Source organism: Trachypithecus francoisi, unplaced genomic scaffold (genome assembly GCF_009764315.1).
Source record: "Trachypithecus francoisi isolate TF-2019V2 unplaced genomic scaffold, Tfra_2.0 Lachesis_group3, whole genome shotgun sequence".
Lineage (NCBI taxonomy): Eukaryota > Metazoa > Chordata > Mammalia > Primates > Cercopithecidae > Trachypithecus > Trachypithecus francoisi.
Window position 1 is genome coordinate 139,771,511 of NW_022681468.1, and position 20,627 is coordinate 139,792,137.

The 20,627-nt window shown below is 37.7% G+C and overlaps 1 protein-coding gene across 9 annotated transcripts in view; it reads left to right on the forward strand.

Annotated features, from left to right (window-relative positions):
- The window catches only part of GABPB1 (GA binding protein transcription factor subunit beta 1), an 81,556-nt gene extending 64,984 nt beyond the window's left edge, over positions 1-16,572 (forward strand). For 5 of the 9 annotated variants that reach the window (XM_033190136.1, XM_033190135.1, XM_033190140.1 and 2 more), the window contains 3 exons: positions 3,749-3,934; positions 7,226-7,341; positions 15,030-16,572. In XM_033190136.1, coding sequence (XP_033046027.1) covers positions 3,749-3,934; positions 7,226-7,341; positions 15,030-15,182 — 455 coding nt within the window. In that variant the 3' untranslated portion in view covers positions 15,183-16,572. Of the gene's footprint in view, positions 1-3,748; positions 3,935-7,225; positions 7,529-15,029 lie in introns of those variants that run through there. The other 4 variants (XM_033190142.1, XM_033190139.1, XM_033190141.1 and 1 more) reach the window with 2 other exon arrangements.
- The last annotated feature ends 4,055 nt before the right edge of the window (positions 16,573-20,627 follow it).

The window sequence follows — 20,627 nt, forward strand, 5'->3', positions numbered from 1 at the left end:
TGCCTTGTGTGTGATCTTAGAAATTTCTTACATATGATTAAGCTTTAAAATATTTACTAACTGTAGTTAGCATTCAACTCAAGTGAACATTTCTTTTTCATATGGATAGTTTTTTGAAAAAATCAAAGCAATACTTAATGTGTTTGAAAATCCTCGTAATAGTTCTGTTGACTATATTACTATTTTATGTCCTACTTTTCATTTTGTAATTATCTTCCTGAAATTTTCTTAAGTGCTTGGTAATAAAACCTAATCATAGTTTAAGGTAAACAAAAATTACAAGAGAGCTCAAAACATAAAGGTTGTTTGCATTTTGAGTGTTCTGTGGTTTGTATTGTGATCCTTGATTACTAAGTAACACAGTAACAGTCGAAGCCAGGCCTGTTGAGTACATCGTGAAAACCAGTTTCCTAGTATTTTTCCTGCCTTAAAGAAAAAAAAAGCAGTGCCTGTATTTATGGCCTCTCTGTCTTAGTAAATCCTGTGATCACTGATATCCATGATGCCCTACTGTGAGTTGATAGAAACTCAGCATGTTTCAGAGCAACTGTGTATCTGGATGGTAGCTTGATTTTAGTAGAGTGGTTTTATTTAATTACACTTTTTGTAAAATTACCCTTTTTGTAGTTATACTTTTGTAATGTGTAAATAACACATTAAAAACCATGCCATTTAGAAATAATTTTTAATGTCATTCCTCTTTTTGAACTAGTTATAATTAATTTTTTTATATGTAGACAGTTTTCAAACCCACAGAAAAACTGGAGGATGAACCTGTATAACTTTGACCTGTATTCATCAACTATTAATATCTTGGCATGCCCATATGTTCTCTGACACATGCGTGCATGTACACACACACACACACACACACACACCCCTTTATTTTGCCAAGTTATATGAAAGTAGGCTGGAGACATCATGATCTATTTCACCTTTACTTTGGCATGTATCTCTCAAGAGTAAGAATAGCCTTCTACATATCCACAGCTCCATTTTATTTTCTAAAAACATCAACATTAATTACAAAAATTATCTGACATATGGTCCATTTTCAAGTTGTCCTCCAAATGTCATTTATAGTCAAATTTAGTTCAGACATTTCCAGGAAGACCACCAATGAATTTTGTAACCTCCCAGTGCATCACGTAAGGAGGCACATAATATCAGCCCATCCTGATAAGAACCACTTGGTGGAATCGTGACTGCCGGCTCTTTTCAGGTAGATTTTTCCCTTTGCAACTAATAGTAATCTTTGGTGGGATACTTTGAGAACATTTGAATATCCTGTTTCCCCACAAGATTTTACCAATGCTTTTAGCACCCACTACTGATCCTCGCTTGAAGCAATTATTACATTAGGAGTTACAATGATTTATCTTGTCTTTTTTCAATGTTAATTAGATGTCTTTCTATCAGGAAGATCTTTCCCATTTCCTCCTTTCTTTCCTTTTTATGAGGTATTATGATAGATTTTTTTTTTTGTTGAGACAGAGTCTCACTCTGTCACCCAGGCTGGAGTGCAGTGGTGTGATCACTGCTCACTGCAACCTCAACTTCCCAGGTTCAAGGGATCCTCCCACCCCAGCCTCCCAAATAGCTGAGACTACAGGTGTAAACCACCAAACCTGTCTAATTTTTAAATTTTTTGTAGACAGGATTTTACTGTTACTCAGGCTGGTCTTGAACTCCTGGGCTCAAGTGATCATACTGCCTCGGCCTCCTGGAGTGCTGGTATTATAGGCATGAGTCAGATAGAAAGATTTTTTAAAATTCAGGCTGGGTGTGGTAGCTCACACTTGCAATCCTAGCACTTTGGGAGGCCAAGGCAGGCGGATCACGAGGTCAGGAGTTCGAGACCAGCTTTGCCAATATGGTGAAACCCTGTCTCTACTAAAAATACAAAAAAAAAAAAAAAAATTAACTGGGCGTGGTGGCATGCACCTGTAGTCCCAGTTACTCAGGAGGCTGAGGCAGAAGAATTGCTTGAACTTGGGAGGCGGAGGTTGCAGTGAGCCAAGATCGCGCCACTGCACTCTAGCCTAGTGACAGAGTGAGACTCCATCTCAAAAAAAAAAAAAAAAAATTCAGTGGATAGTAATCCATTACTATCATTCCTTTTGATGCTTTTTTATTGAAGTGCAGTTTAATATACGAAATGCTTATAGATTATAAGTGTGCAGTTTGAGGAATTATCACAAAGGGTTTACAGAGGATAATTGTAAACATTGTATAAACATTGCTCAGTTCATAAATGGAAGGTAGACAGTACATATTCTTTTGTGTCTGGTTTACATCACTTAGTTTTGTTTTTTTGTCAGGTTCATCCATGTTTTGCATACAGTCAAATTGCTGTGTTTGAGTCTACCATTGTTTATTTATTATCAAAGAATGTCTGGGTTGTTCGTAGTTTTTTACTAGTATGAATAAAGCTACCATGTATGTTCTTCTACATGTCTTTTGGGATCAGTAGTGGGTGTAGGATTGCCTGTGAGAAAGGATTTTGGCAGTATTAACTTGCAATTTCTCTACCCAGACAAGGACACAGGTGCTGCTTTAGCTGCCAGAATCCTCTCTAAGGCTCCCATAAATTATTAAGAGCATATTTGGGGATTTTATTTGTGGAAATGTTAATATATTATACTATTTACTATCACATAGTACCACATCTGTATACCACTTATTATCAAGGCAAATCCTTGCTCACTTAATCCAAAAAGAGAATACTCTTTATTCTGTATGTCAACTCATATATAAATGTAAATGGTGTATAATCATATTCAAATTCATCTTATGAATTGTGGATTTTTTTTTGTTTTGTTTTGAGACAGGGTCTTGTTCTGTTGCCCATTCTAGAGGGCAGTGGCATGATCTTTTCTCACTGCAACCTCTGCCTCCCGGGTTCAAACAATTCTCCTGCCTCAACCTCCTGAGTAGCTGGGATTATAGGCATTCACCACCAGGCCCAGCTAATTTTTGTATTTTTAGTAGAGACGGGATTTTGCCATGTTGGCCAGGCTAGTCTCGAACTCCTGACCTCAAGTGGTCCTCCCGACTCAGCCTCTCAAAGTGCTGGGATTACAGCCCTGAGCCACCAGCACCTGACTGAATTGTGAGGTTTTATGAAACAGATACAACCTTTGTCATGATATTAGATCTTCTAAATTTTATACCTCATACAACCAAATGAAGAGAAATTGTGTAACCACTCACATGTGAAGATAGTTGGAACTTATGTATTGTAAATTACGAGAGACTTGTAATCAACTGGTTACACAGATATTTCCAACACCACTGGAGACTGAGTTTTAAAACCATGTACAAATTTTCCTGGGTAAGAAAGAAGCAGGGGACCAGGTGTGGTGGCTCATGTTTGTAATTCTCAGCACTTTGGGAGGTCAAGGCAGGAGGCTTGCTTGAGGCCATGAGTTTGAGACCAGCCTGGCCAACATAGCAAGACCTCATCCCTACAAAAAATAAAACTAGTCAGGTATGGTGGTACGTACCTGCAGTCTCATCTACTTGGGAGGCTGATTCAAGAGGATCACTTGAGTGCAGGAGTTAAGGATGCAGTGAGCCATGATTGCACCACTACACTCCAGCCTGGGCATCAGAGTGAGACCTTGTCTCTATTTAAAAAAAGAAAAGAAAGAAGCAGAGAAAGCAAAAGTAGCAGACAAAGCAATAATAGGTTTCTGTTCATACTATTACATATGTTTGCTGAGTTTTCTTTTTTTTTTTTTTCCAGTAGTGGCCACGGAGGAAGTAGTTACTGCAGAATCTGTGGATGGTGCCATTCAGCAAGTAGTTAGTTCGGGGGGTCAGCAAGTCATCACAATAGTTACAGATGGAATTCAGCTTGGAAATTTGCACTCTATTCCAACCAGTGGAATTGGTCAACCCATCATTGTGACCATGCCAGATGGACAACAAGGTTAGTAGTAGACATTTTTATAAAGTGTGTGTTTGTTTATTTTTATTTTTATTTTCTTTAAGTCTTCTCTGCAGTCCAAAGAGATTGTGTTTATTTTTAATTCTCAGGAAATTATGATATGTGTTCCAAAGAATTTATTTTTGCCTTGAGTTATATTTGTATAACCCTTTGCAGTACACTTAATTACCTAATTTTATTTGCTAAGGCTAATTAAAATTAAAATTAGCTTGCTTTCTCTGAGTATATACTAGGTGGAAAGAGAAATTGGCCCTAAAGTATTCTGGTTGAAAAATGAGCTTAAATGTCACCACAAATAATACCTGAAATAAATAATTCAAATCAGCATTGGACAATAGTTTCCTAGATCATTTAATGCAATTCGAATACCATGTGAGCTTTTAAAAATATCACATAAGAAAAAGCTACTTAAAAAGAAGTTGGAGCCTGGGCAACATAGTGAGACCCCATGTCTAAAAAAATTATAAAAAATTAGCTAGGCGTGGTGACCTTTACTGATAGTCCCAGCTGCTTGGGAGCTTGAAGTGGCAGAATTGCTAGAGCCCAGGAGGTTGAAGCTGCAGTGAGCCATTATCGTGCCACTGCATTCCAGCCTGGGCAACAGAGAGAAACTCTTTCTCAGAAAAAGAAAAAGAAAAAAAAAAGGTGGACTTAGGACTTGTAGTAGGAATATGGTAGCTAATTTTAGCAGCTTTATTGTGAATTCTAACATTTTTCTCCTTTTGGAAACCACAAAGGCTAACAAGATGAAACAAAAGCCTCAACTACATTTTCAGTAAAACTAAAAGGCTGAGAAAACCTCAGAATTCCTCATTTTTAAGTGCTGCCAAAAGCATCTGAAGCCATTACAGCCAGAGGGCAAGAGGACTCTCATGGAAATCCACACTGGTGCATCAAGGAAAGAAAAGAGGTTAAGCTCAGCAATAAAGATAAACATGCTTTCTCAGAAGGATAGGGCCCCAGACTCAGTAGGAAGTGCTGAATGCAGGACTAAGATAGAATAGGGCATGAATACTGAGGCAGAGAGAGAAGCTGCAGAAAGTACCTACCTAAGCATTGCCCTGTACCTTGTCTCCCCCTAAAAATAGTATCCACACATAATCTTTGAGAAAATGACTAGGGCTGGTATGGTGGCTTAAGCCCATAATCCCAGCACTTTGGAATGCTAAGGTGAGAGGATTGCTTGAGGCCAGGAGTTCAAGACCAGCCTTAGCAACACAATGATACTCGTCTCTACAAAAGTAGAAACAACGAAATTAGCCAGGTATGGTAGTCCCAGCTACTTGGAAGGCCGAGGCAGGAGGATCGCTTGGGCCCAGGAGTTTGAGGCTGCAGTGAACTATGATTGCGCCATTGCACTCCAGTGTGGATGACAGAGCGAGACCCTGTCTCCAAAAAAATAAAGAAGAAAGAAAATGAGTAGGATTGTAGAGCGTGTGCCTTTCATGGCCAGTGAAGGGCAGGGCTAGAGGTAGAACTTCGCCTAAACCAGGTTTGGTTTTGAGTGACAGAGGAGGCATGACACTGAACAGAGACCAGATTTTGAGAAAGGAGTTTGTTGCTGTAACAGTAGAAGAGGAAACACTTGACCTGTGAAGCCTGGGAGGCCATTCTGTCCCACTCTGCTGAAATCTTCTGCTGATAGCTGGTCTGAAATTCGGATTAGGGTCAGATGCTTTCACAAAGCGTTAAAGAACGAATTCTAATTTTTAGAAAAGAAGAAAGCTTTAAAAATATTTGTATCAAGCAGACGTAACATTGTTCCCAAAACTTGCATCATTATGCAGACTACTGATCTCTCACAGCTCTGAGGCTAGAAGTGCAAGGTCAAGGTCTTGGGGCAGGTTTGGTTTCTTCTGAGGCTGCTCTTCTTGATTTGCAGACGGCCATCTTCTGGCCTGTCCTCACATGGTCTACCTCAGTTTGTTTGTGTTATCTGTGTCCTAATCTCCTCCTCCTGTAAGGACACCAGTAGTACTGGATTAGGGCCCATCTCATTTTACCTTAATTATCTGTTTAAGGACCCTGTCTCCAAATAGAGTCACACTCTGAGGTACTGGGGGTTAGGACTTCAACATGTGAATTTGGGGAGTGGGAGTACCATTCAGCCCATAACAAAGATCACGTTTTTTTCTGTAATTAGCCAAATTGATTCTAAAGTTTATGTTGATGGGGCAGAGAGAAGAAGAATAAGGAAAACTCTGGAAAAGAATAGCAATGAGAGAGTTCTACTGAATATTAAAAAAAAAAACAAAAAACTTTTAAAGCCTTCCTGAATTAAAAATATATAGTTAACATGTGAATTATATAGACTGTACAGTCTAATAAACAGATATAAATTCTTTTTTTTCCTGAGTTAATTTATAAATGTCATGAATAAAAAAGAAAACCCGAATTCTCAATATCTCTAATGTTTTAAATTACATTGTACTAAATAAATGTTAGTTTTACTATTTTTAAATTTTTATTTACATTTATAGCTGTCACTAAGAGGGTTTTTCATGTTTTGGCAAAAAATTTTAAAGGCCATGGGACAATTGTAATTTTCCCCATTGTGATTATTAGGATGGCTTCGCGTGGTTTCAGCTTGCACAGTCGTTTTTATGTTCCTGTACTGCTGTGCAAAGCAAGGACAGCCTCTCTGTATAATTACATTTATATAAAGAGCTACTAAAAACTGAGAAAAAGCCCAACAGTCCAATACAAAAACAAGCAATGTTTATGAACTCTAAGTGCTCATAATGGAATACCACTTAGTGGATATTAAGAAGCTAAATAAACAGAAGCTCTCTATGTAATGATGTAAGATACTATAAGTATTTGGAGTGAAAAAAGCAGATGCAGAATAATGTATCTATTGTATATATGCTACCTTTTATGTAAGAAAGGAAAATGAGAATGTATACTAATTTTTAAACAAATTAATACAAGGATAATACATAATAAATTAATAAAATGATTATCTGTTATCGGGGTGGGCATGAAGCCTCTCAAAATATGCTTGTTCAATATTTTGATGTTTGAGTCATGAATGAATATATTATCTATGTAATTTAAAAAATATATGGAGATACTTTCATAAGTAAAAAAGCAAGAAGGTAATAAAAAAGACGTATATGGATAGTCTCATAAAAAGCAGATCAATGATTTGGAATTACTGTTTTGGAATGTACTTATTTTAGATGAGTAGCATCAACAGTGTCAAGACTAGTTTTATTTCTAATAAATCTCTCTGAAAATGAAGTAATACATAAATTTTTTTTTTCATTTTAGTATTAACAGTACCAGCAACAGACATTGCTGAAGAAACTGTTATAAGTGAAGAACCACCAGCTAAGAGACAATGTATCGAAATAATTGAAAACCGGGTGGAATCTGCAGAAATAGAAGTAAGGAGTCTTTTACCCGGTGTGCTTTGCCGCAGTCATCCAAAATAAATTCAAGTTTTTTGTCTTTTATATTTATTACTGACAGTATTGTTTTGATACAGAATGAAAGTGCGTAGTATTTTCATTTTGTTTATTTTTGCCTTATACATATAGCAAGCCCTCAATAAATAAATATTGAATGAATGAATGAGTGAGTGAAGAATTTGTTTATAATAGTCTGTCATCTTGGCAACACTGGAATGTCTTTGGTTCTTGCACTTCATCCTTTATATTTTAAACTTACACACACCATTCTTACAAGTCACTAAGGAAAATACCAGTATATATTGGCTAAAATTTTTTTTTTCATTCAAAACTGAAGCTAAAATACCCAATTGGGCTAGGGGGTCCTCTTAAAGAAGGTCGATGTTTGTCAAATGGGTTATTTTTTAAAAGCAGTAGATAATTGCTTCTTTCAAGGAAAGTAAATGAATTTAGATTAGCTGTTCATAGGATTCAACTTTTTTCCCCTCCCCCAGAGTAATTTGTAAGTGTAAACCAGTTTGTAGGTGTAACCAAACCATAGTTGCTTCACAGGTTTTTTTCTTGACTGACTGTAAATAAAATTTTGCTCCATGAACTTGATAATAAGTTATATCAAATGAAAACAAAGTTATTCTTGAATAACTTTGAAAGAACAGCTGCAACCACTGAACTTGAAATCAGATGAGCTGAGTTTGAATCCCACCTCTTGCTCTGTTAGCATTGAGGCAATGAATCTTATCTTTCTGAGTTGCAGTTTTATTGTATTCCAAACTGGAATTTAGAATAATAATATCTCCATTTTTGGGTTTTTATGAGAATTGAAAAAGTCAGCATAGTCATACAATATTTATATCTGATATGTGTTTGTAGTAAATTTGGTGAATATTTAGTAATTTTTTGTAAAGGTTCTTGTTATAGAAAGGAGGTTTTTAAAATAAGCCACTAAAAGGTAACGTAAGTCAAACTAAAGACAATGAGAAAATACCCTTTCTAAATTCATGTAAATATAAGACTGGTACATCTTTGGCCACATCACAAATATATTATTGAGTTTAAAAGAATCTGATTAATGGTTTAACCAGAATATCTGGTAAAATTATGACTTTAAATATTGATGTTGGGTTGTTTTATTTCTTCAGGATTTAAAGTGATGTGTAGGATGTTAAAGTTTTTATTCACAAACTAACAATTTTCCCATTGAATGGTATCAGTATATTTATTATTTAATACTTTTTGTTGTTTTTCTGATATGTCAGATGATCTTTTTCAGACACATAAGGTAAAAAAATGTACTTCGCTTGAACTCTTTAATAAAGTATTATTTTAAAATTACTTGAATTTTTTATTAAATGTAAGCTTATTTAATTCAACAGATTATATTTTTATTTTTTTATTTATTTTATTTTTTTTTTTGAGGCGGAGTCTCGCTCTGTCGCCCCGGCTGGAGTGCAGTGGCGGATCTCAGCTCACTGCAAGCTCCGCCTCCCGGGTTTACGCCATTCTCCTGCCTCAGCCTCCCGAGTAGCTGGGACTACAGGCGCCCGCCACCTCGCCCGCTAGTTTTTGTATTTTTAGTAGAGACGGGGTTTCACCGTGTTAGCCAGGAGGGTTTCGATCTCCTGACCTCATGATCCGCCCGTCTCGGCCTCCCAAAGTGCTGGGATTACAGGCTTGAGCCACCGCGCCCGGCCCAGATTATATTTTTAAACAATGAATGTGCAGCCTGTACCTTTATTTACCTAATGACCAGGGAGCATTGCTGTTTCCCTCAAAGTTTAGCCTGATTTCTTTCTTACAGTCTTTGAGAGACCAGGGAAAATAATTGCAAATAACAGGAAAGTATGAATTGAGAGGTATATAAAATAACTAGGGCCCAGGAGATGGAGCTTTAGGGAGATTCGGTTTCAGCTTGGTGTGAAGAACAGTGGTTTTTGTTTGCTTGCTTTGTTTTGATTTTAGTAATGAGAGCTTTCTGGTAATGGAAATCTTGTTCTCCATCACTGGAAATGTTCAAGCCAAGCTTGCCTGACCTCTTAGGGCTATTTCAGAGAAACCTGGAAGCATACAGTGAGTATACAGGTAGTGGTAGGCTGGAGATATAGAATGAAGAGATGACCTCCAATGTTTTCACCAAACCAGGTAATCATTTCCTTATAATACGTGAAGTTGTTATTTTGAATTTATTTTCTTAGGTGGCCAATGGGGTTATCTTGTGGGGAGACTTTTATACTCCTGAGGGACAGCTTGGCCATTAACTGAAAAAGTTTCTCTAAAGCAGCATCAGAAGACATATTTGGTTGTCATGACTAGTGGCATTCCACTGACATGTAATGGATAGAGGCTGGGTAGACATCCTACAATGCACAAGACAGCCTCTCACAATAAAGAATTATGTGGCCCAAAAATATCAATGATGCTGAGATTGAGAAACTTAAAGAAATTTAAAAATTAACTCTGTACAAAATCTAATGTTTGGGTTTTCTCCATGTATCTGTGACTGCAATGACCAGAGTGACTCTCCATAAAGAAAGTGCTAAGAATTGGCCAGGGGCAGTGGCTCACGCCTGTAATCCCAGTACTTTGGGAGGCCAAGGTGGGTAGATCACCTGAGGTCAGGAGTTCGAGACCAGCCTGGCCAACATGGCAAAACCCCATCTCTACTAAAAAATACAAAAATTAGCCGGGTGTGGTGAAACACGTCTGTAGTCCCAGCTACTCGGGAGGCTGAGGCGAGACAGTCGCTTGAACCTGGGAGACGGAGGTTGCAGTGAGCCAAGATTATGGCATTGCACTCCAGCCTGGATGACAGAGTGAGACAAAAGAAAAAATAATAATACAATAAGGTGCTAAGAATTTATGTTTACAGTTTCCCAACTAACAATGGAGAAGTTTTCCAAGAGTCTCTGGAAAAATTACTTTAAATTGTAGAAAGTGTATTGTACATTTTGTGGGCTTTACATCTGCATATGGCAATATAGGAAATAAAATAGGTTTGGTTTTTGGAGGGAAGGGTATGAATAAGACACCAAATTGCAATAATGTATATAATTTTATCTTCCATTTATTACTGCATTGAATATATTTTTGGCAGAAGAGTGTTATTTACAGATTTCCAAAAATAAACGTTAGACTATTCTGAATTGAAATTAATCTTTGTACATGTGTAAGAAATATATTTAGTGTATTAGGAGTAACAGATTTTCTCTATTACTTTATTGTGTGACTTCAGGAAATACCTTTACATTTTCTTTCCCATGGAGGTTAAAGATAATACGTTTATTAGTAAATTTTATTTAATTTTTTTTTAGAAAGAGTCTCACTCTGTTGCTCAGGCTGGTGTGCAGTGCTGCGATCTCGGCTCACTGCAACCTCCTCCTCCCAGGTTCAAGTGATTCTCCTGCCTCAGTCTCCTAAGTAGCTGGGATTACAGGTGCACACCACCATGCCTGGCTAATTTTTGTATTTTTGGTAGAGATGGGGTTTCACTGTGTTGGCCAGACTGATCTTGAACTCCTGACCTCAGGTGATCCGCCCGCTTCAGCCTCCCAAAGTGCTGGGATTATAGGCGTGAGTCACTGCTCATGTCTGTAAATTTTATTTTTAATGAAATATTTGTGTCCTTTAACTGGTGGTAGATTTGAGATCCTTAGTGCTCTCTAAAAAACTGATTTCTGTAAACTTTATAAAATGTTTTATTCGATGCAAAGTTTTTCAATCTGTTTTTTGTTTTTTTATGGCTATCTTTCCTGATCTGCTGCAATTTAAAAATGTTTATAGTCACATCTCTCTCTGTTTTTTTTTTTTTATTATTATTATTTCTTTTTTAAGGCAGGGTCTCGCTTTGTCACCCAGGCAGAAGTGCGGTGGTGCAGTCATGGCTCACTGCAACCTTAAACTCCTGGGCTCAAGCAAGCTTCCCACCTCAGCCTCCTAAGTAGCTGGGACCACTATACCAGGCTAGGCTTTTTTCTTTTTGTAGAGAGGGTGTCTTGCTATGTTGCCCAGGCTGGTCTTGGACTCCTGGCCTCAAGTGATCCTCCCACCTCAGCCTCCTGAAGAACTGAGATTACTGGCATAAGTCACCATATCCAGGTCATATCTCTTCTCTCTCTTTTTTAAAATTAATGTTTTTATGTATGTATGTATGTATGTTTGTATTTATTTTTTTTTTGAGACAGGGTCTCACTGTGTTGCCTAGGCTGGAGTGCAGTGGTGCATTTACAGCTCACTGCAGCCTTGACCTCCCTGGGCTCAAGCAATCCTCCCACCTCACAGCCTCTTGAGTAGCTGGGACTACGGGCATACACCACCATGCCTGGCCAATTTTTGTATTTTTTTGTAGAAATAAGGTTTTGCAGCCGGGCATGGTGTTTCATGCCTGTAATCCCAGCACTTTGGGAGACTGAAGTGGGAGGATCTCTTGAGGTCAGGAGTTCGAGACGAGGCTTTGCCCTGTTGTCCAGGCTAGTCTCTTACTCCTAGGCTCAAGCAATCCTCCTGCCTTGGCCTTCCAAAGTACTAGGATTTCAGGCATGAGCCACTGCATGCCCAGCACCCAGTCCATATCTCTTTTTTCTAAGGCTGGAGAAGGCAAAGGTTTTTTCATAAATGGCCAGGTACCAAATATTTGCGGCTCTGTGGACCCTACAGTCTCTTTGTCAACTACTCAATTCTGACACTGTAGTGAAAGCAGCCATAGACAATTTGAAAATGGGTGGGTGTGGCTATATTTCAATAAAACTTTATAAAAACAAAATCATAGTTATCATGTTTGGCCCAGGGCAGTTAGAAAATTGACATTTACACACAAGCAAACAGCTCACATATCCTGCCCAGTTTATCTCTTTTAAAAAACATTTAGGCCGGGCACAGTGGCTCATGCCTGTAATCCCAGTATTTTGGGAGGCCAAGGCAGGCGGATCACGAGGTCAGGAGATCGAGACCATCCTGGCTAACATGGTGAAACTCCGTCTCTACTAAAAATACAAAAAATTAGCCGGGCGTGATGGCGGGCGCCTGTAGTCCCAGCTACTCGGGAGGTTGAGGCAGGAGAATGGTGTGAACCCGGGAGGTGGAGGTTGCAGTGAGCCGAGATCATACCACTGTACTCCAGCCTGAGCAACAGAGGGAGACTCCGTCTCAAAAAAAAAAAAAAGTATACTGCTAATTATACTTTCAATCTTAAAGATTAAATGTATTGAGCATGCAGTGCTAATGATCTTTGTCTTCTAGGTTTTATAGAATTAGCCAAAAAAAGTATAGTGTTAATTATACTTTCAATCTTAAAGATTAAATGTATTGAGCATGCAGTGCTAATGATCTTTGTCTTCTAGGTTTTATAGAATTAGCCAAAAAATACTGTGAAAATGAGTTTTTTATTTCACCTAGTAGGCAGAAGGGAGCTATCTTTTCATTTTTATGAAGATAAATTGTACTTCTTGAAGTTAAAATATGCAATATGGAAAATAGGGTTAGGCTCTTTTCATTGTTAGACTATCTCACTCGTTTGCTTTCATCTTCCGCAATAATTGTGAATCCTTTCCTGACTCTAAATGTTAATAAATAGGTAATACTAGAAGATGCTTTAGAGTTAACCTCTTCCAATATTTCCTGCTAAATCAAGGTAAATTTTTACTCATTTTCAAAACTTTGGCTACCAAAGGATTGGTCTTATTTTTCACATACATGTAAGTTTGTGTTTGTTTTTTTCTTTTTTCTTGTTTTTTTGAGACAAGGTCTTGCTCTGTCACCCAGGCCAGAGTGCAGTGGAGTTGCTCACTGCAACCTCAACCTCCTGGGCTCAAGTGATTCTCCTGCCTCAGCTTCCCAAGTAGCTGGGACAATAGGTGCATGCCACCATGCCTGGCTAAATTTTGTATTTTTTTGTAGGGGTTTTGCTATGTTGCCCAGGCTTGTCTCGAACTCCTGGGCTTAAGTGGTCCGCCTGCCTTGGCCTCTCAACGTGCTGGCATTACAGGTGTGAGTCACTGTGCCCGGCTACACGTAACATTTTAAAACACATGCATGGCTATGAACACTCCTGCCAGAGCTGTGGTCTAGCTCCTGGGAAGTAACATCTAACCTTCCACCCCTCACCCCTTCCATTGGTGTCCTTAAAGTCCTGCAGTTCGTAGCCAGGGTACTGGCACTGATTGCTTACCTTGGACTCATCCCAGGGTGTCTTTTCTGACTTGTTCCTATCTTGGCTGGAGTTAGGATAAGAGGAGGGGAGAAGAAGTATTGGGAGGCAGCAGGATAGGGCCTGGGCATTGCTTAAACTGGGGGTAAGGGGCATTCCTTTCTTCTACTTGTACATTTTGTGTAATTGGATTCCAAATGAATCACTCCCACATCTGGTGGGCCCATGAGAAAAAGAAATGTTGGATCTCACTTCATTCCCATTGTGGGGAAGGAAGTGGAATCACAGAAAGGCAGGGGGATTATACATGCTCCTGCTTGTGGACCAACCATGTGAATAGTGAAGGTGAGGAATCCTTTGGTGTTGGCAATGGGCAAGAGTCAAGGAGGCAGAGGATACATAGAATAGGATATATAGAAAGAGAACCTCATACTGTGCCTCCCCAGCAGTCGGCCAACCACTTACCTTAGTTCCCTCTGACCAATTGTCTTGTCCGCTGTGGACCCATCATTCTGGTCACAGTCCGAACCCTGGCCTTCACTCCACTCAGAGGTCCTGGGCATCTGTGATGAGGTTGCTTCATTCCTAAGACCATGAAAACTAACCTTGAGCTTTGGTCTGTGGAGGCTGAGCTTTTGTCCTTGTGCTTGCTTAGAGGTGTGGGAATGGGTTCGTTGAAATGTTTTTCCTTGTTTTTCCTGCAATAACTGAATAGGGGCAGAGTGAGGAGAAAGAATACCGTTTTTATTGGATTGGATTTGTGTTTCAGCTCTCAAATTGCTGAGGAATTTAATACATACATTTTATACCTATATAATTTAATCATTGATAATTTTGTATTTTATTGGTTTATGAAACAGTATAATTTAGGAAATACTGATCTTGATCAGCACTCTTCATTTTAAAGGTGAATTATCTTGCTTGCTATTGTAAATGAAAAATAGTTTTAAAAGCAGTAATGTCAGAACCCTATAAATCTAACTCCTTACTACATGACCTTGGGAGAGCTACATCATCCCTGCGCATCATTTTTCTCATCTGTAACTTGTGCATAATATCTGTCTCAGAAGCTTATTGTTGGAAATCACCCTGTTTACTCATATAGTGGGTGCTCAGTAAAATTGTTTTATAATTATTACCTTTAGGTAAGAGCACAACAAATGGAAATATAAAGAGGTGTGGTTGTGTATTTCCCTCTTAGAAACTCTTTGTTAGTTTTTGTAGTACATATAAAAGTACAGGTGCCCAGTTTGGAGTCTTTCTGTTAGTCTTATTTCTAAATAGGAAAATAATTTCCTTGCGGTCGGAAAGTGATCCATATCTCATAATGTGGAGCACAAAATTAGGGACTTAAATATTAGTGAATTGATTGAAAAGGCAAGATGTCTAGGAAATTTCAGTAGGTGGCTACTTTTAGCTACTACAGTTTTTTGTTTTTTGTTTTTTTTAATTTGAATGATGCATGCTTATATGTATTAAAAATGTATTTTTGCCAAAATTTTAAAAAAACTATTCTTTTAATTAGGAGAGAGAAGCTCTTCAGAAACAGCTGGATGAAGCAAATCGAGAAGCACAAAAATATCGACAGCAGCTCCTAAAGAAAGAACAGGAAGCAGAGGCCTACAGACAGAAGTTGGAAGCTATGACTCGTCTTCAGACTAATAAAGAAGCTGTTTAATTGAAACGAACATGTAGTTTGATTTTACTTTTGGTCAAGAAAGAATACAGTCTTGAACTGTACACAACAAAGGTACAGCCATGGGAATACAGAATGATAGAAGAGACTACAGATTGATAATTGGACTTAAGCCATGAGCTCTGAGTTCTTGTAACATAAAACTTTACTTTAGAAGTTGTGAAATGTATTTAAAACTGAATTCTGTAAATAGTTTTTGTTTTTTTTTACAGTTCCAAATGAGTTGATAAAGATTGTTGAAGAGATCCAAAACCACAATAAGCCACTGTTTTTGTGAATTCTTTTTGATTTTAGTACAAACCTTAATTTCTCAGAAACAGAACAGTTTTAAGGGTGATCGTTGCTGGTTAGAGCAAATGTTATGTAATAATTATGGTGGACTGATGCTGGAATTACTCCTATAGGTATAAACCTCTATACGAAGAGAAGATTTCTCCCAGGAAATCTTTGTACAGCTTTAAGTTGTGTCAGATTCTCTGAAAACATTTTTTAGAAAGCAAAATTTTTATATTTGTTCAATTTCAGCTATACCCAAGTAGATTTACATGTATATGAAGCAAATATTTTTTAAAATTTCTGTTTGTACATATTCTGCATGTTTTATAATTTCACAATGCATCACTTACATAGGTATTTCTCCCACAGAAATGATGAAAGTGACCAGGAAAAAAAAAAAAAAAAAACCCCTTTACTCTGTAGGTCATTGAAACTAAGTAAGCTAGCAGCTGGTTTTATTGGAATGACAATGTTCTCGGAAGGAGCAGCCTACAAGATAACTTGAATTTGCCAATTCTGCAAAATCTGTGCTTTTTCGAAAATTTAATAGTGGGGATGTGAAACTGTATTCTGTGCCTTCCATCATGATTTCCACATGAAAGCACTTTAAGGCACTGGATTTTAAGATAATGTTTTTGGAAAACTCAATGTATATGGGTTTCTGAAATATTTTATGGACTTATTTCTCCCCAGGAAATTATTCTTATGGAAAAAAATTGCTTTTGTATGTAGAACAGGAACTTTTTGTACTACAGTGATGCAATAGACATGTCTAATGTAACTTCTACTTTTCCCTTTGAAAGCTCAGTGTCTGTGCTGTGACTTGCCCTCATCACAGTATTGTTGAATTCCACAATGTATGGACATTAAACACTGGCAGATTGTTCACTTTTTCTTTCTTTTTTTTGGTAAAACATTACTTCAAACCCCTTTTTCTTGCTTTATTTTTCAATGTTTTATTGCTTTATGAACTGTTTAACCCTAACATCCCTCTAGGTTATCTATACTGTATAAAAAAGCAATTACCCTTAAAACTGTACTCTGGCCTACTTTTCTATTTTGCAATTAAATATCTTTTTCACATATGTTCATTGTAGACTTATGTTTTTATCACATCTTATTAACACATTAAAAATGTTATCCTACTGCATATTTGAGCCACCATATGAAAATATTTTATACTCTCCACAGTGTGACGTTAAAATTCCTGAGGTAGCTCTTGAGAATTTGTTAACTCTCTCACTGGAATTACCAGTTTATTTGTTAATGTAATAAAGGGGTCTGTGATCTGCCCGCCTGATGGTTACTACTGGAAGCGCTTAAAAAGGGTTTAGGGCAAATTGAAGAACTCTGTAAGGAAGAGGAAAAAGATCTTTTTCAATTTTCCACTAAATTTGACATATTTTAAGTGATCCAAAAACTAGTTTTTAAAAATGCCAGGGGCGGGGCACAGTGGGTCACACCTGTAATCCCAGCACTTTGGGAAGCCGAGACAGGCAGATCATAAGGTCAGGAGTTCGAGACCAGCCTGGCTAACAGGGTGAAACCCCCGTCTCTACTAAAAATACAAAAAATTAGCCGGGCATGGTGGCGGGCGCCTGTAATCCCAGCTACTCAGGAGGCTGAGGCAGGAGAATTGCTTGAACCTGGGAGGCAGAGCTTGCAGTGAGCCGAGATCGCACTACTGCACTCCAGCCTGGGCGACAGAGCGAGACTCAGTCTCAAAAAATAAATAAATAAATAAATAAAAATAAATGCCAGGCCATATTTTCAGTAGCATGAAGTGACTTTTTCTGCAGTCCTGAAAAGTCAATAGAGAACGTCTGTTTCCGGTTACTTTGGCACATTAATTGGTCATGTTAGGCAGGGTGCTGGTACAACAGCCAGGTACCCTGACGTGGTGCAGGAGCAGAGAGGGGCCAATGTCTTCACCCCAGAGTGCAGCCACTCTAGAGTTTTGCTTTCAGACCAGGCTGGCCCTGAAAAGCCTCAAGACAGTGTTGGGAACAAGTTTGTGAAAGCTAACTTAATGTTGTCTTTGACTTCCAATCTCCTCTCCTGCTTGAGACTTTACCTGGTGCAAGAAATAATTTTGATTCCTAATAACAACAGCTGGCATAGATGGGAGAAAATAATTGGTGCTTAAAATGAGTAAGTCTATGGTAGCATCAGGTACTCAGGTATCTATGGAGGAAGCTCACCTTTTTCAGAGTCATTGTTATATAACTTACAATTTCTCAATCATTTACATCTCATTTACTGTTCTGTAAAATCAATACTTCGACAAGAATTTGTAATTAAAACTTAAAATGGATTTCTTTTTCCCTTATTTCATACTGTTTTCAGGTGGGCTGTAAAAGCTTTGCATTCTAGCCATTCTCAATGGTGCTCTGAGCAGAGGATTTAAAGAACTGACAAAAATAAAAGTCTATGAAATAAAAGTTTTCAGAAATCCACACAGTTGTTTCCACTACATATCCAAATGATGGATTTGTAGTTAGCAGTCGTCTGGTTGCCGCATCACCGGTTAATTGTTTCGACATATATATGAACAAACACCTTCTAGAGCAACCTTTCTCAACCAGGGTTCTGCAAGACAAGCAAGCCATTTAGTGTTACGGTGTAATGAATTATTTTCTTTCCTATGCACCTAGAATCATTCTTGTTACGGATTATCTAGACACCAAGTTCGTTAGGCATCTTGACTGCCCAATTACTTGATTCAGATTTAACACTTCCCTCTGTATAGTCCCTGGACCTCTAGAATTATGAATTCTAGGTTGAATCTGTGATGCTTTCAGAAAGCCTCATCTGAGTAGTATCTGTAGGGACTGTGCTTCTCAACTCATTTTTATTTATTGTTATTTATTCTATTTATATCTTAATTGCTTCACAAAAGGACTTGTGATGTCATTTGCTTTCATTGGCTTTTAGGAATTATTTTCTTAACATCAGTCTTTTGTGATATGAATGGCAGAATAGTTCTTTTACTCTGCCACTGGACTGCTCTATTTCTTTATGGTGGTGGAGTGTTGGGAAGAAAATTAAAGAGAAAAGGGGATAAATGGGAAATCTCATGTAATGAAAACTATACAGATGGTCTCCAAGTTATGATGGTTTGATTTGTGATTGTTTGACTTTACAATGGGTTTATCGGGGTATTAATTGCATTTTACATTTATGATATTTTTGACAGGATGAGTTTATCAGGACGTAACCCCATTGCAAGCCAGAGAGTGTCTGTACTTGTTTGTAATAAAAAGATCTGCTTCCAAATATCTTTGTCCAAAACGTGACTGATGAAAATCTCTACCAGTATATATGTCTTCAACATGATCGTTTATGATGTTATTGAAAATTAGAAGAAATCCTTGCGCATAGCAGGAATTGATGAGTTGATAGAAATGTTTATGAGTACCTTATTCTGATGTTACTGATTTTTTCCATACTACTGTATAACAAAGTTTTTTCCTGATAAAATCTATAAAGTTTCTTTGTGCTTTAATACCTGAAAGACCTTGAGAGCTGATTCAGAATAAAATAGAGCAAGACGAAAAGCCTTTTCAGGTAAAATCACAAACAAAGGAACCTTAATGTCCATGTGGATGGGTTCCCAAGGCATTAGCACTCAGGCTTATATAGCAAATAGAAAAAAAAAATTTCCATTCACCTGGTTTCTATTGAATAAATAACTCCTCCATTATGTCAGGTCAACTTAGGAATGGACTAACTAATAGATTCGTTATTTCATCAAATAATATTTACCGTGCTTGGATTTCATTATAGATAACTAGTCTGTTGTAGTTTTGAATGATGTCTGCTATTTGCTTCCTCTGTTAGTTGAGAAAACCTGATGCACATGGACTCAGTTTGACGTAAGCTCTCCATATTCATTCTCAGATTATTCTGTGTAACCTACGATGGAAAACATACTATCATCATTGGAAATAAGCTTCTGGTTCCAAATCAAAATTTTGATATCAATATTTTTGTGACTTATTAAAACTATTTTCCAAATATATAGATACACAGATACACAGTCTTGATCCTCTTGATACACTGAGCTCTTTTAACTTTTCACTTCAATGATAGTCAAATTTTGAACATAATTTGGATACAATTTCTAGGGGCTCTTTATTTTCAGATAAATATTGTAACTACCCCCTCAAAAGCCACCAGTTGCTTTTTGGAAAAATTTTGACCTGGTTTCTGAGATTCTATTCATTCTGCTTTATTAATTGCTTCCTCAGTTTTTGTTTGTTTGTTTGTTTTTTGAGACGGAGCCTCGCTCTGTCGCCCAGGCTGGAGTGCAGTGGGGCAGTCTCAGCTCACTGCAACCTCCACCTCCCAAGTTCAAGTGATTCTTGTGATTCTACTCAGCATCCTGAGTAGCTGGGACTACAGGCACACGCCACCACACTCGGCTAATTTTTGTATTTTTAGTAGAGCTGGGGTTCACCATGTTGGCAGGCTGGTCTCAAACTCCTGACCTCAAGTGATCTGCCCACTACGGCCTCACAAAGTGCTGGGATTTCAGGCATGAGCCACTGTGCCCAGCCCTAGCTTCCCTGGCTTTTAATTTGGATAGTTTTGATCTCATGTGCATGGTTGACATGTAATGTTTTCCACATCTGTAAATATGTAATATTATCGAATACAATTCCAATCTTACTACTGATGGATTACATGGATTATAATTTTGAATTGTGTGGATTATTTAAATGTCTTCTTGGTTTTTCTATAAGCAATTTCCCCATATATTTTTGTGTCAGTTAACGTAGAGCATGTTTTTGCATTACTATTTTTCATTATTCTAGACTTACCGTCTTCATCATGACTCTTAAGAATTGTTTAAATTGCATTCATTTACTATGTTTTGAAGTTTTCATGAAAGATCACAGAGAATAATAAAACATCCATGTACCTACCACCCAAATTTAATACATCCTAAGTGGCCTTCCTTGCTTTAATTCTTCTGAGAAACAGAATGTTATAGATGTAGTTATTTTGTTTTCTCCCCATAACCCGTTCCCTTCCTCTCTCCTAAAAGGTGACCAATATCAACCACTATCCTGGGTGTGAGATGTTTCTATCTACATTTTTTTTTTTTTCTTCTGAGACGGAGTCTTGCTCTGCCGCCCAGGCTGGAGT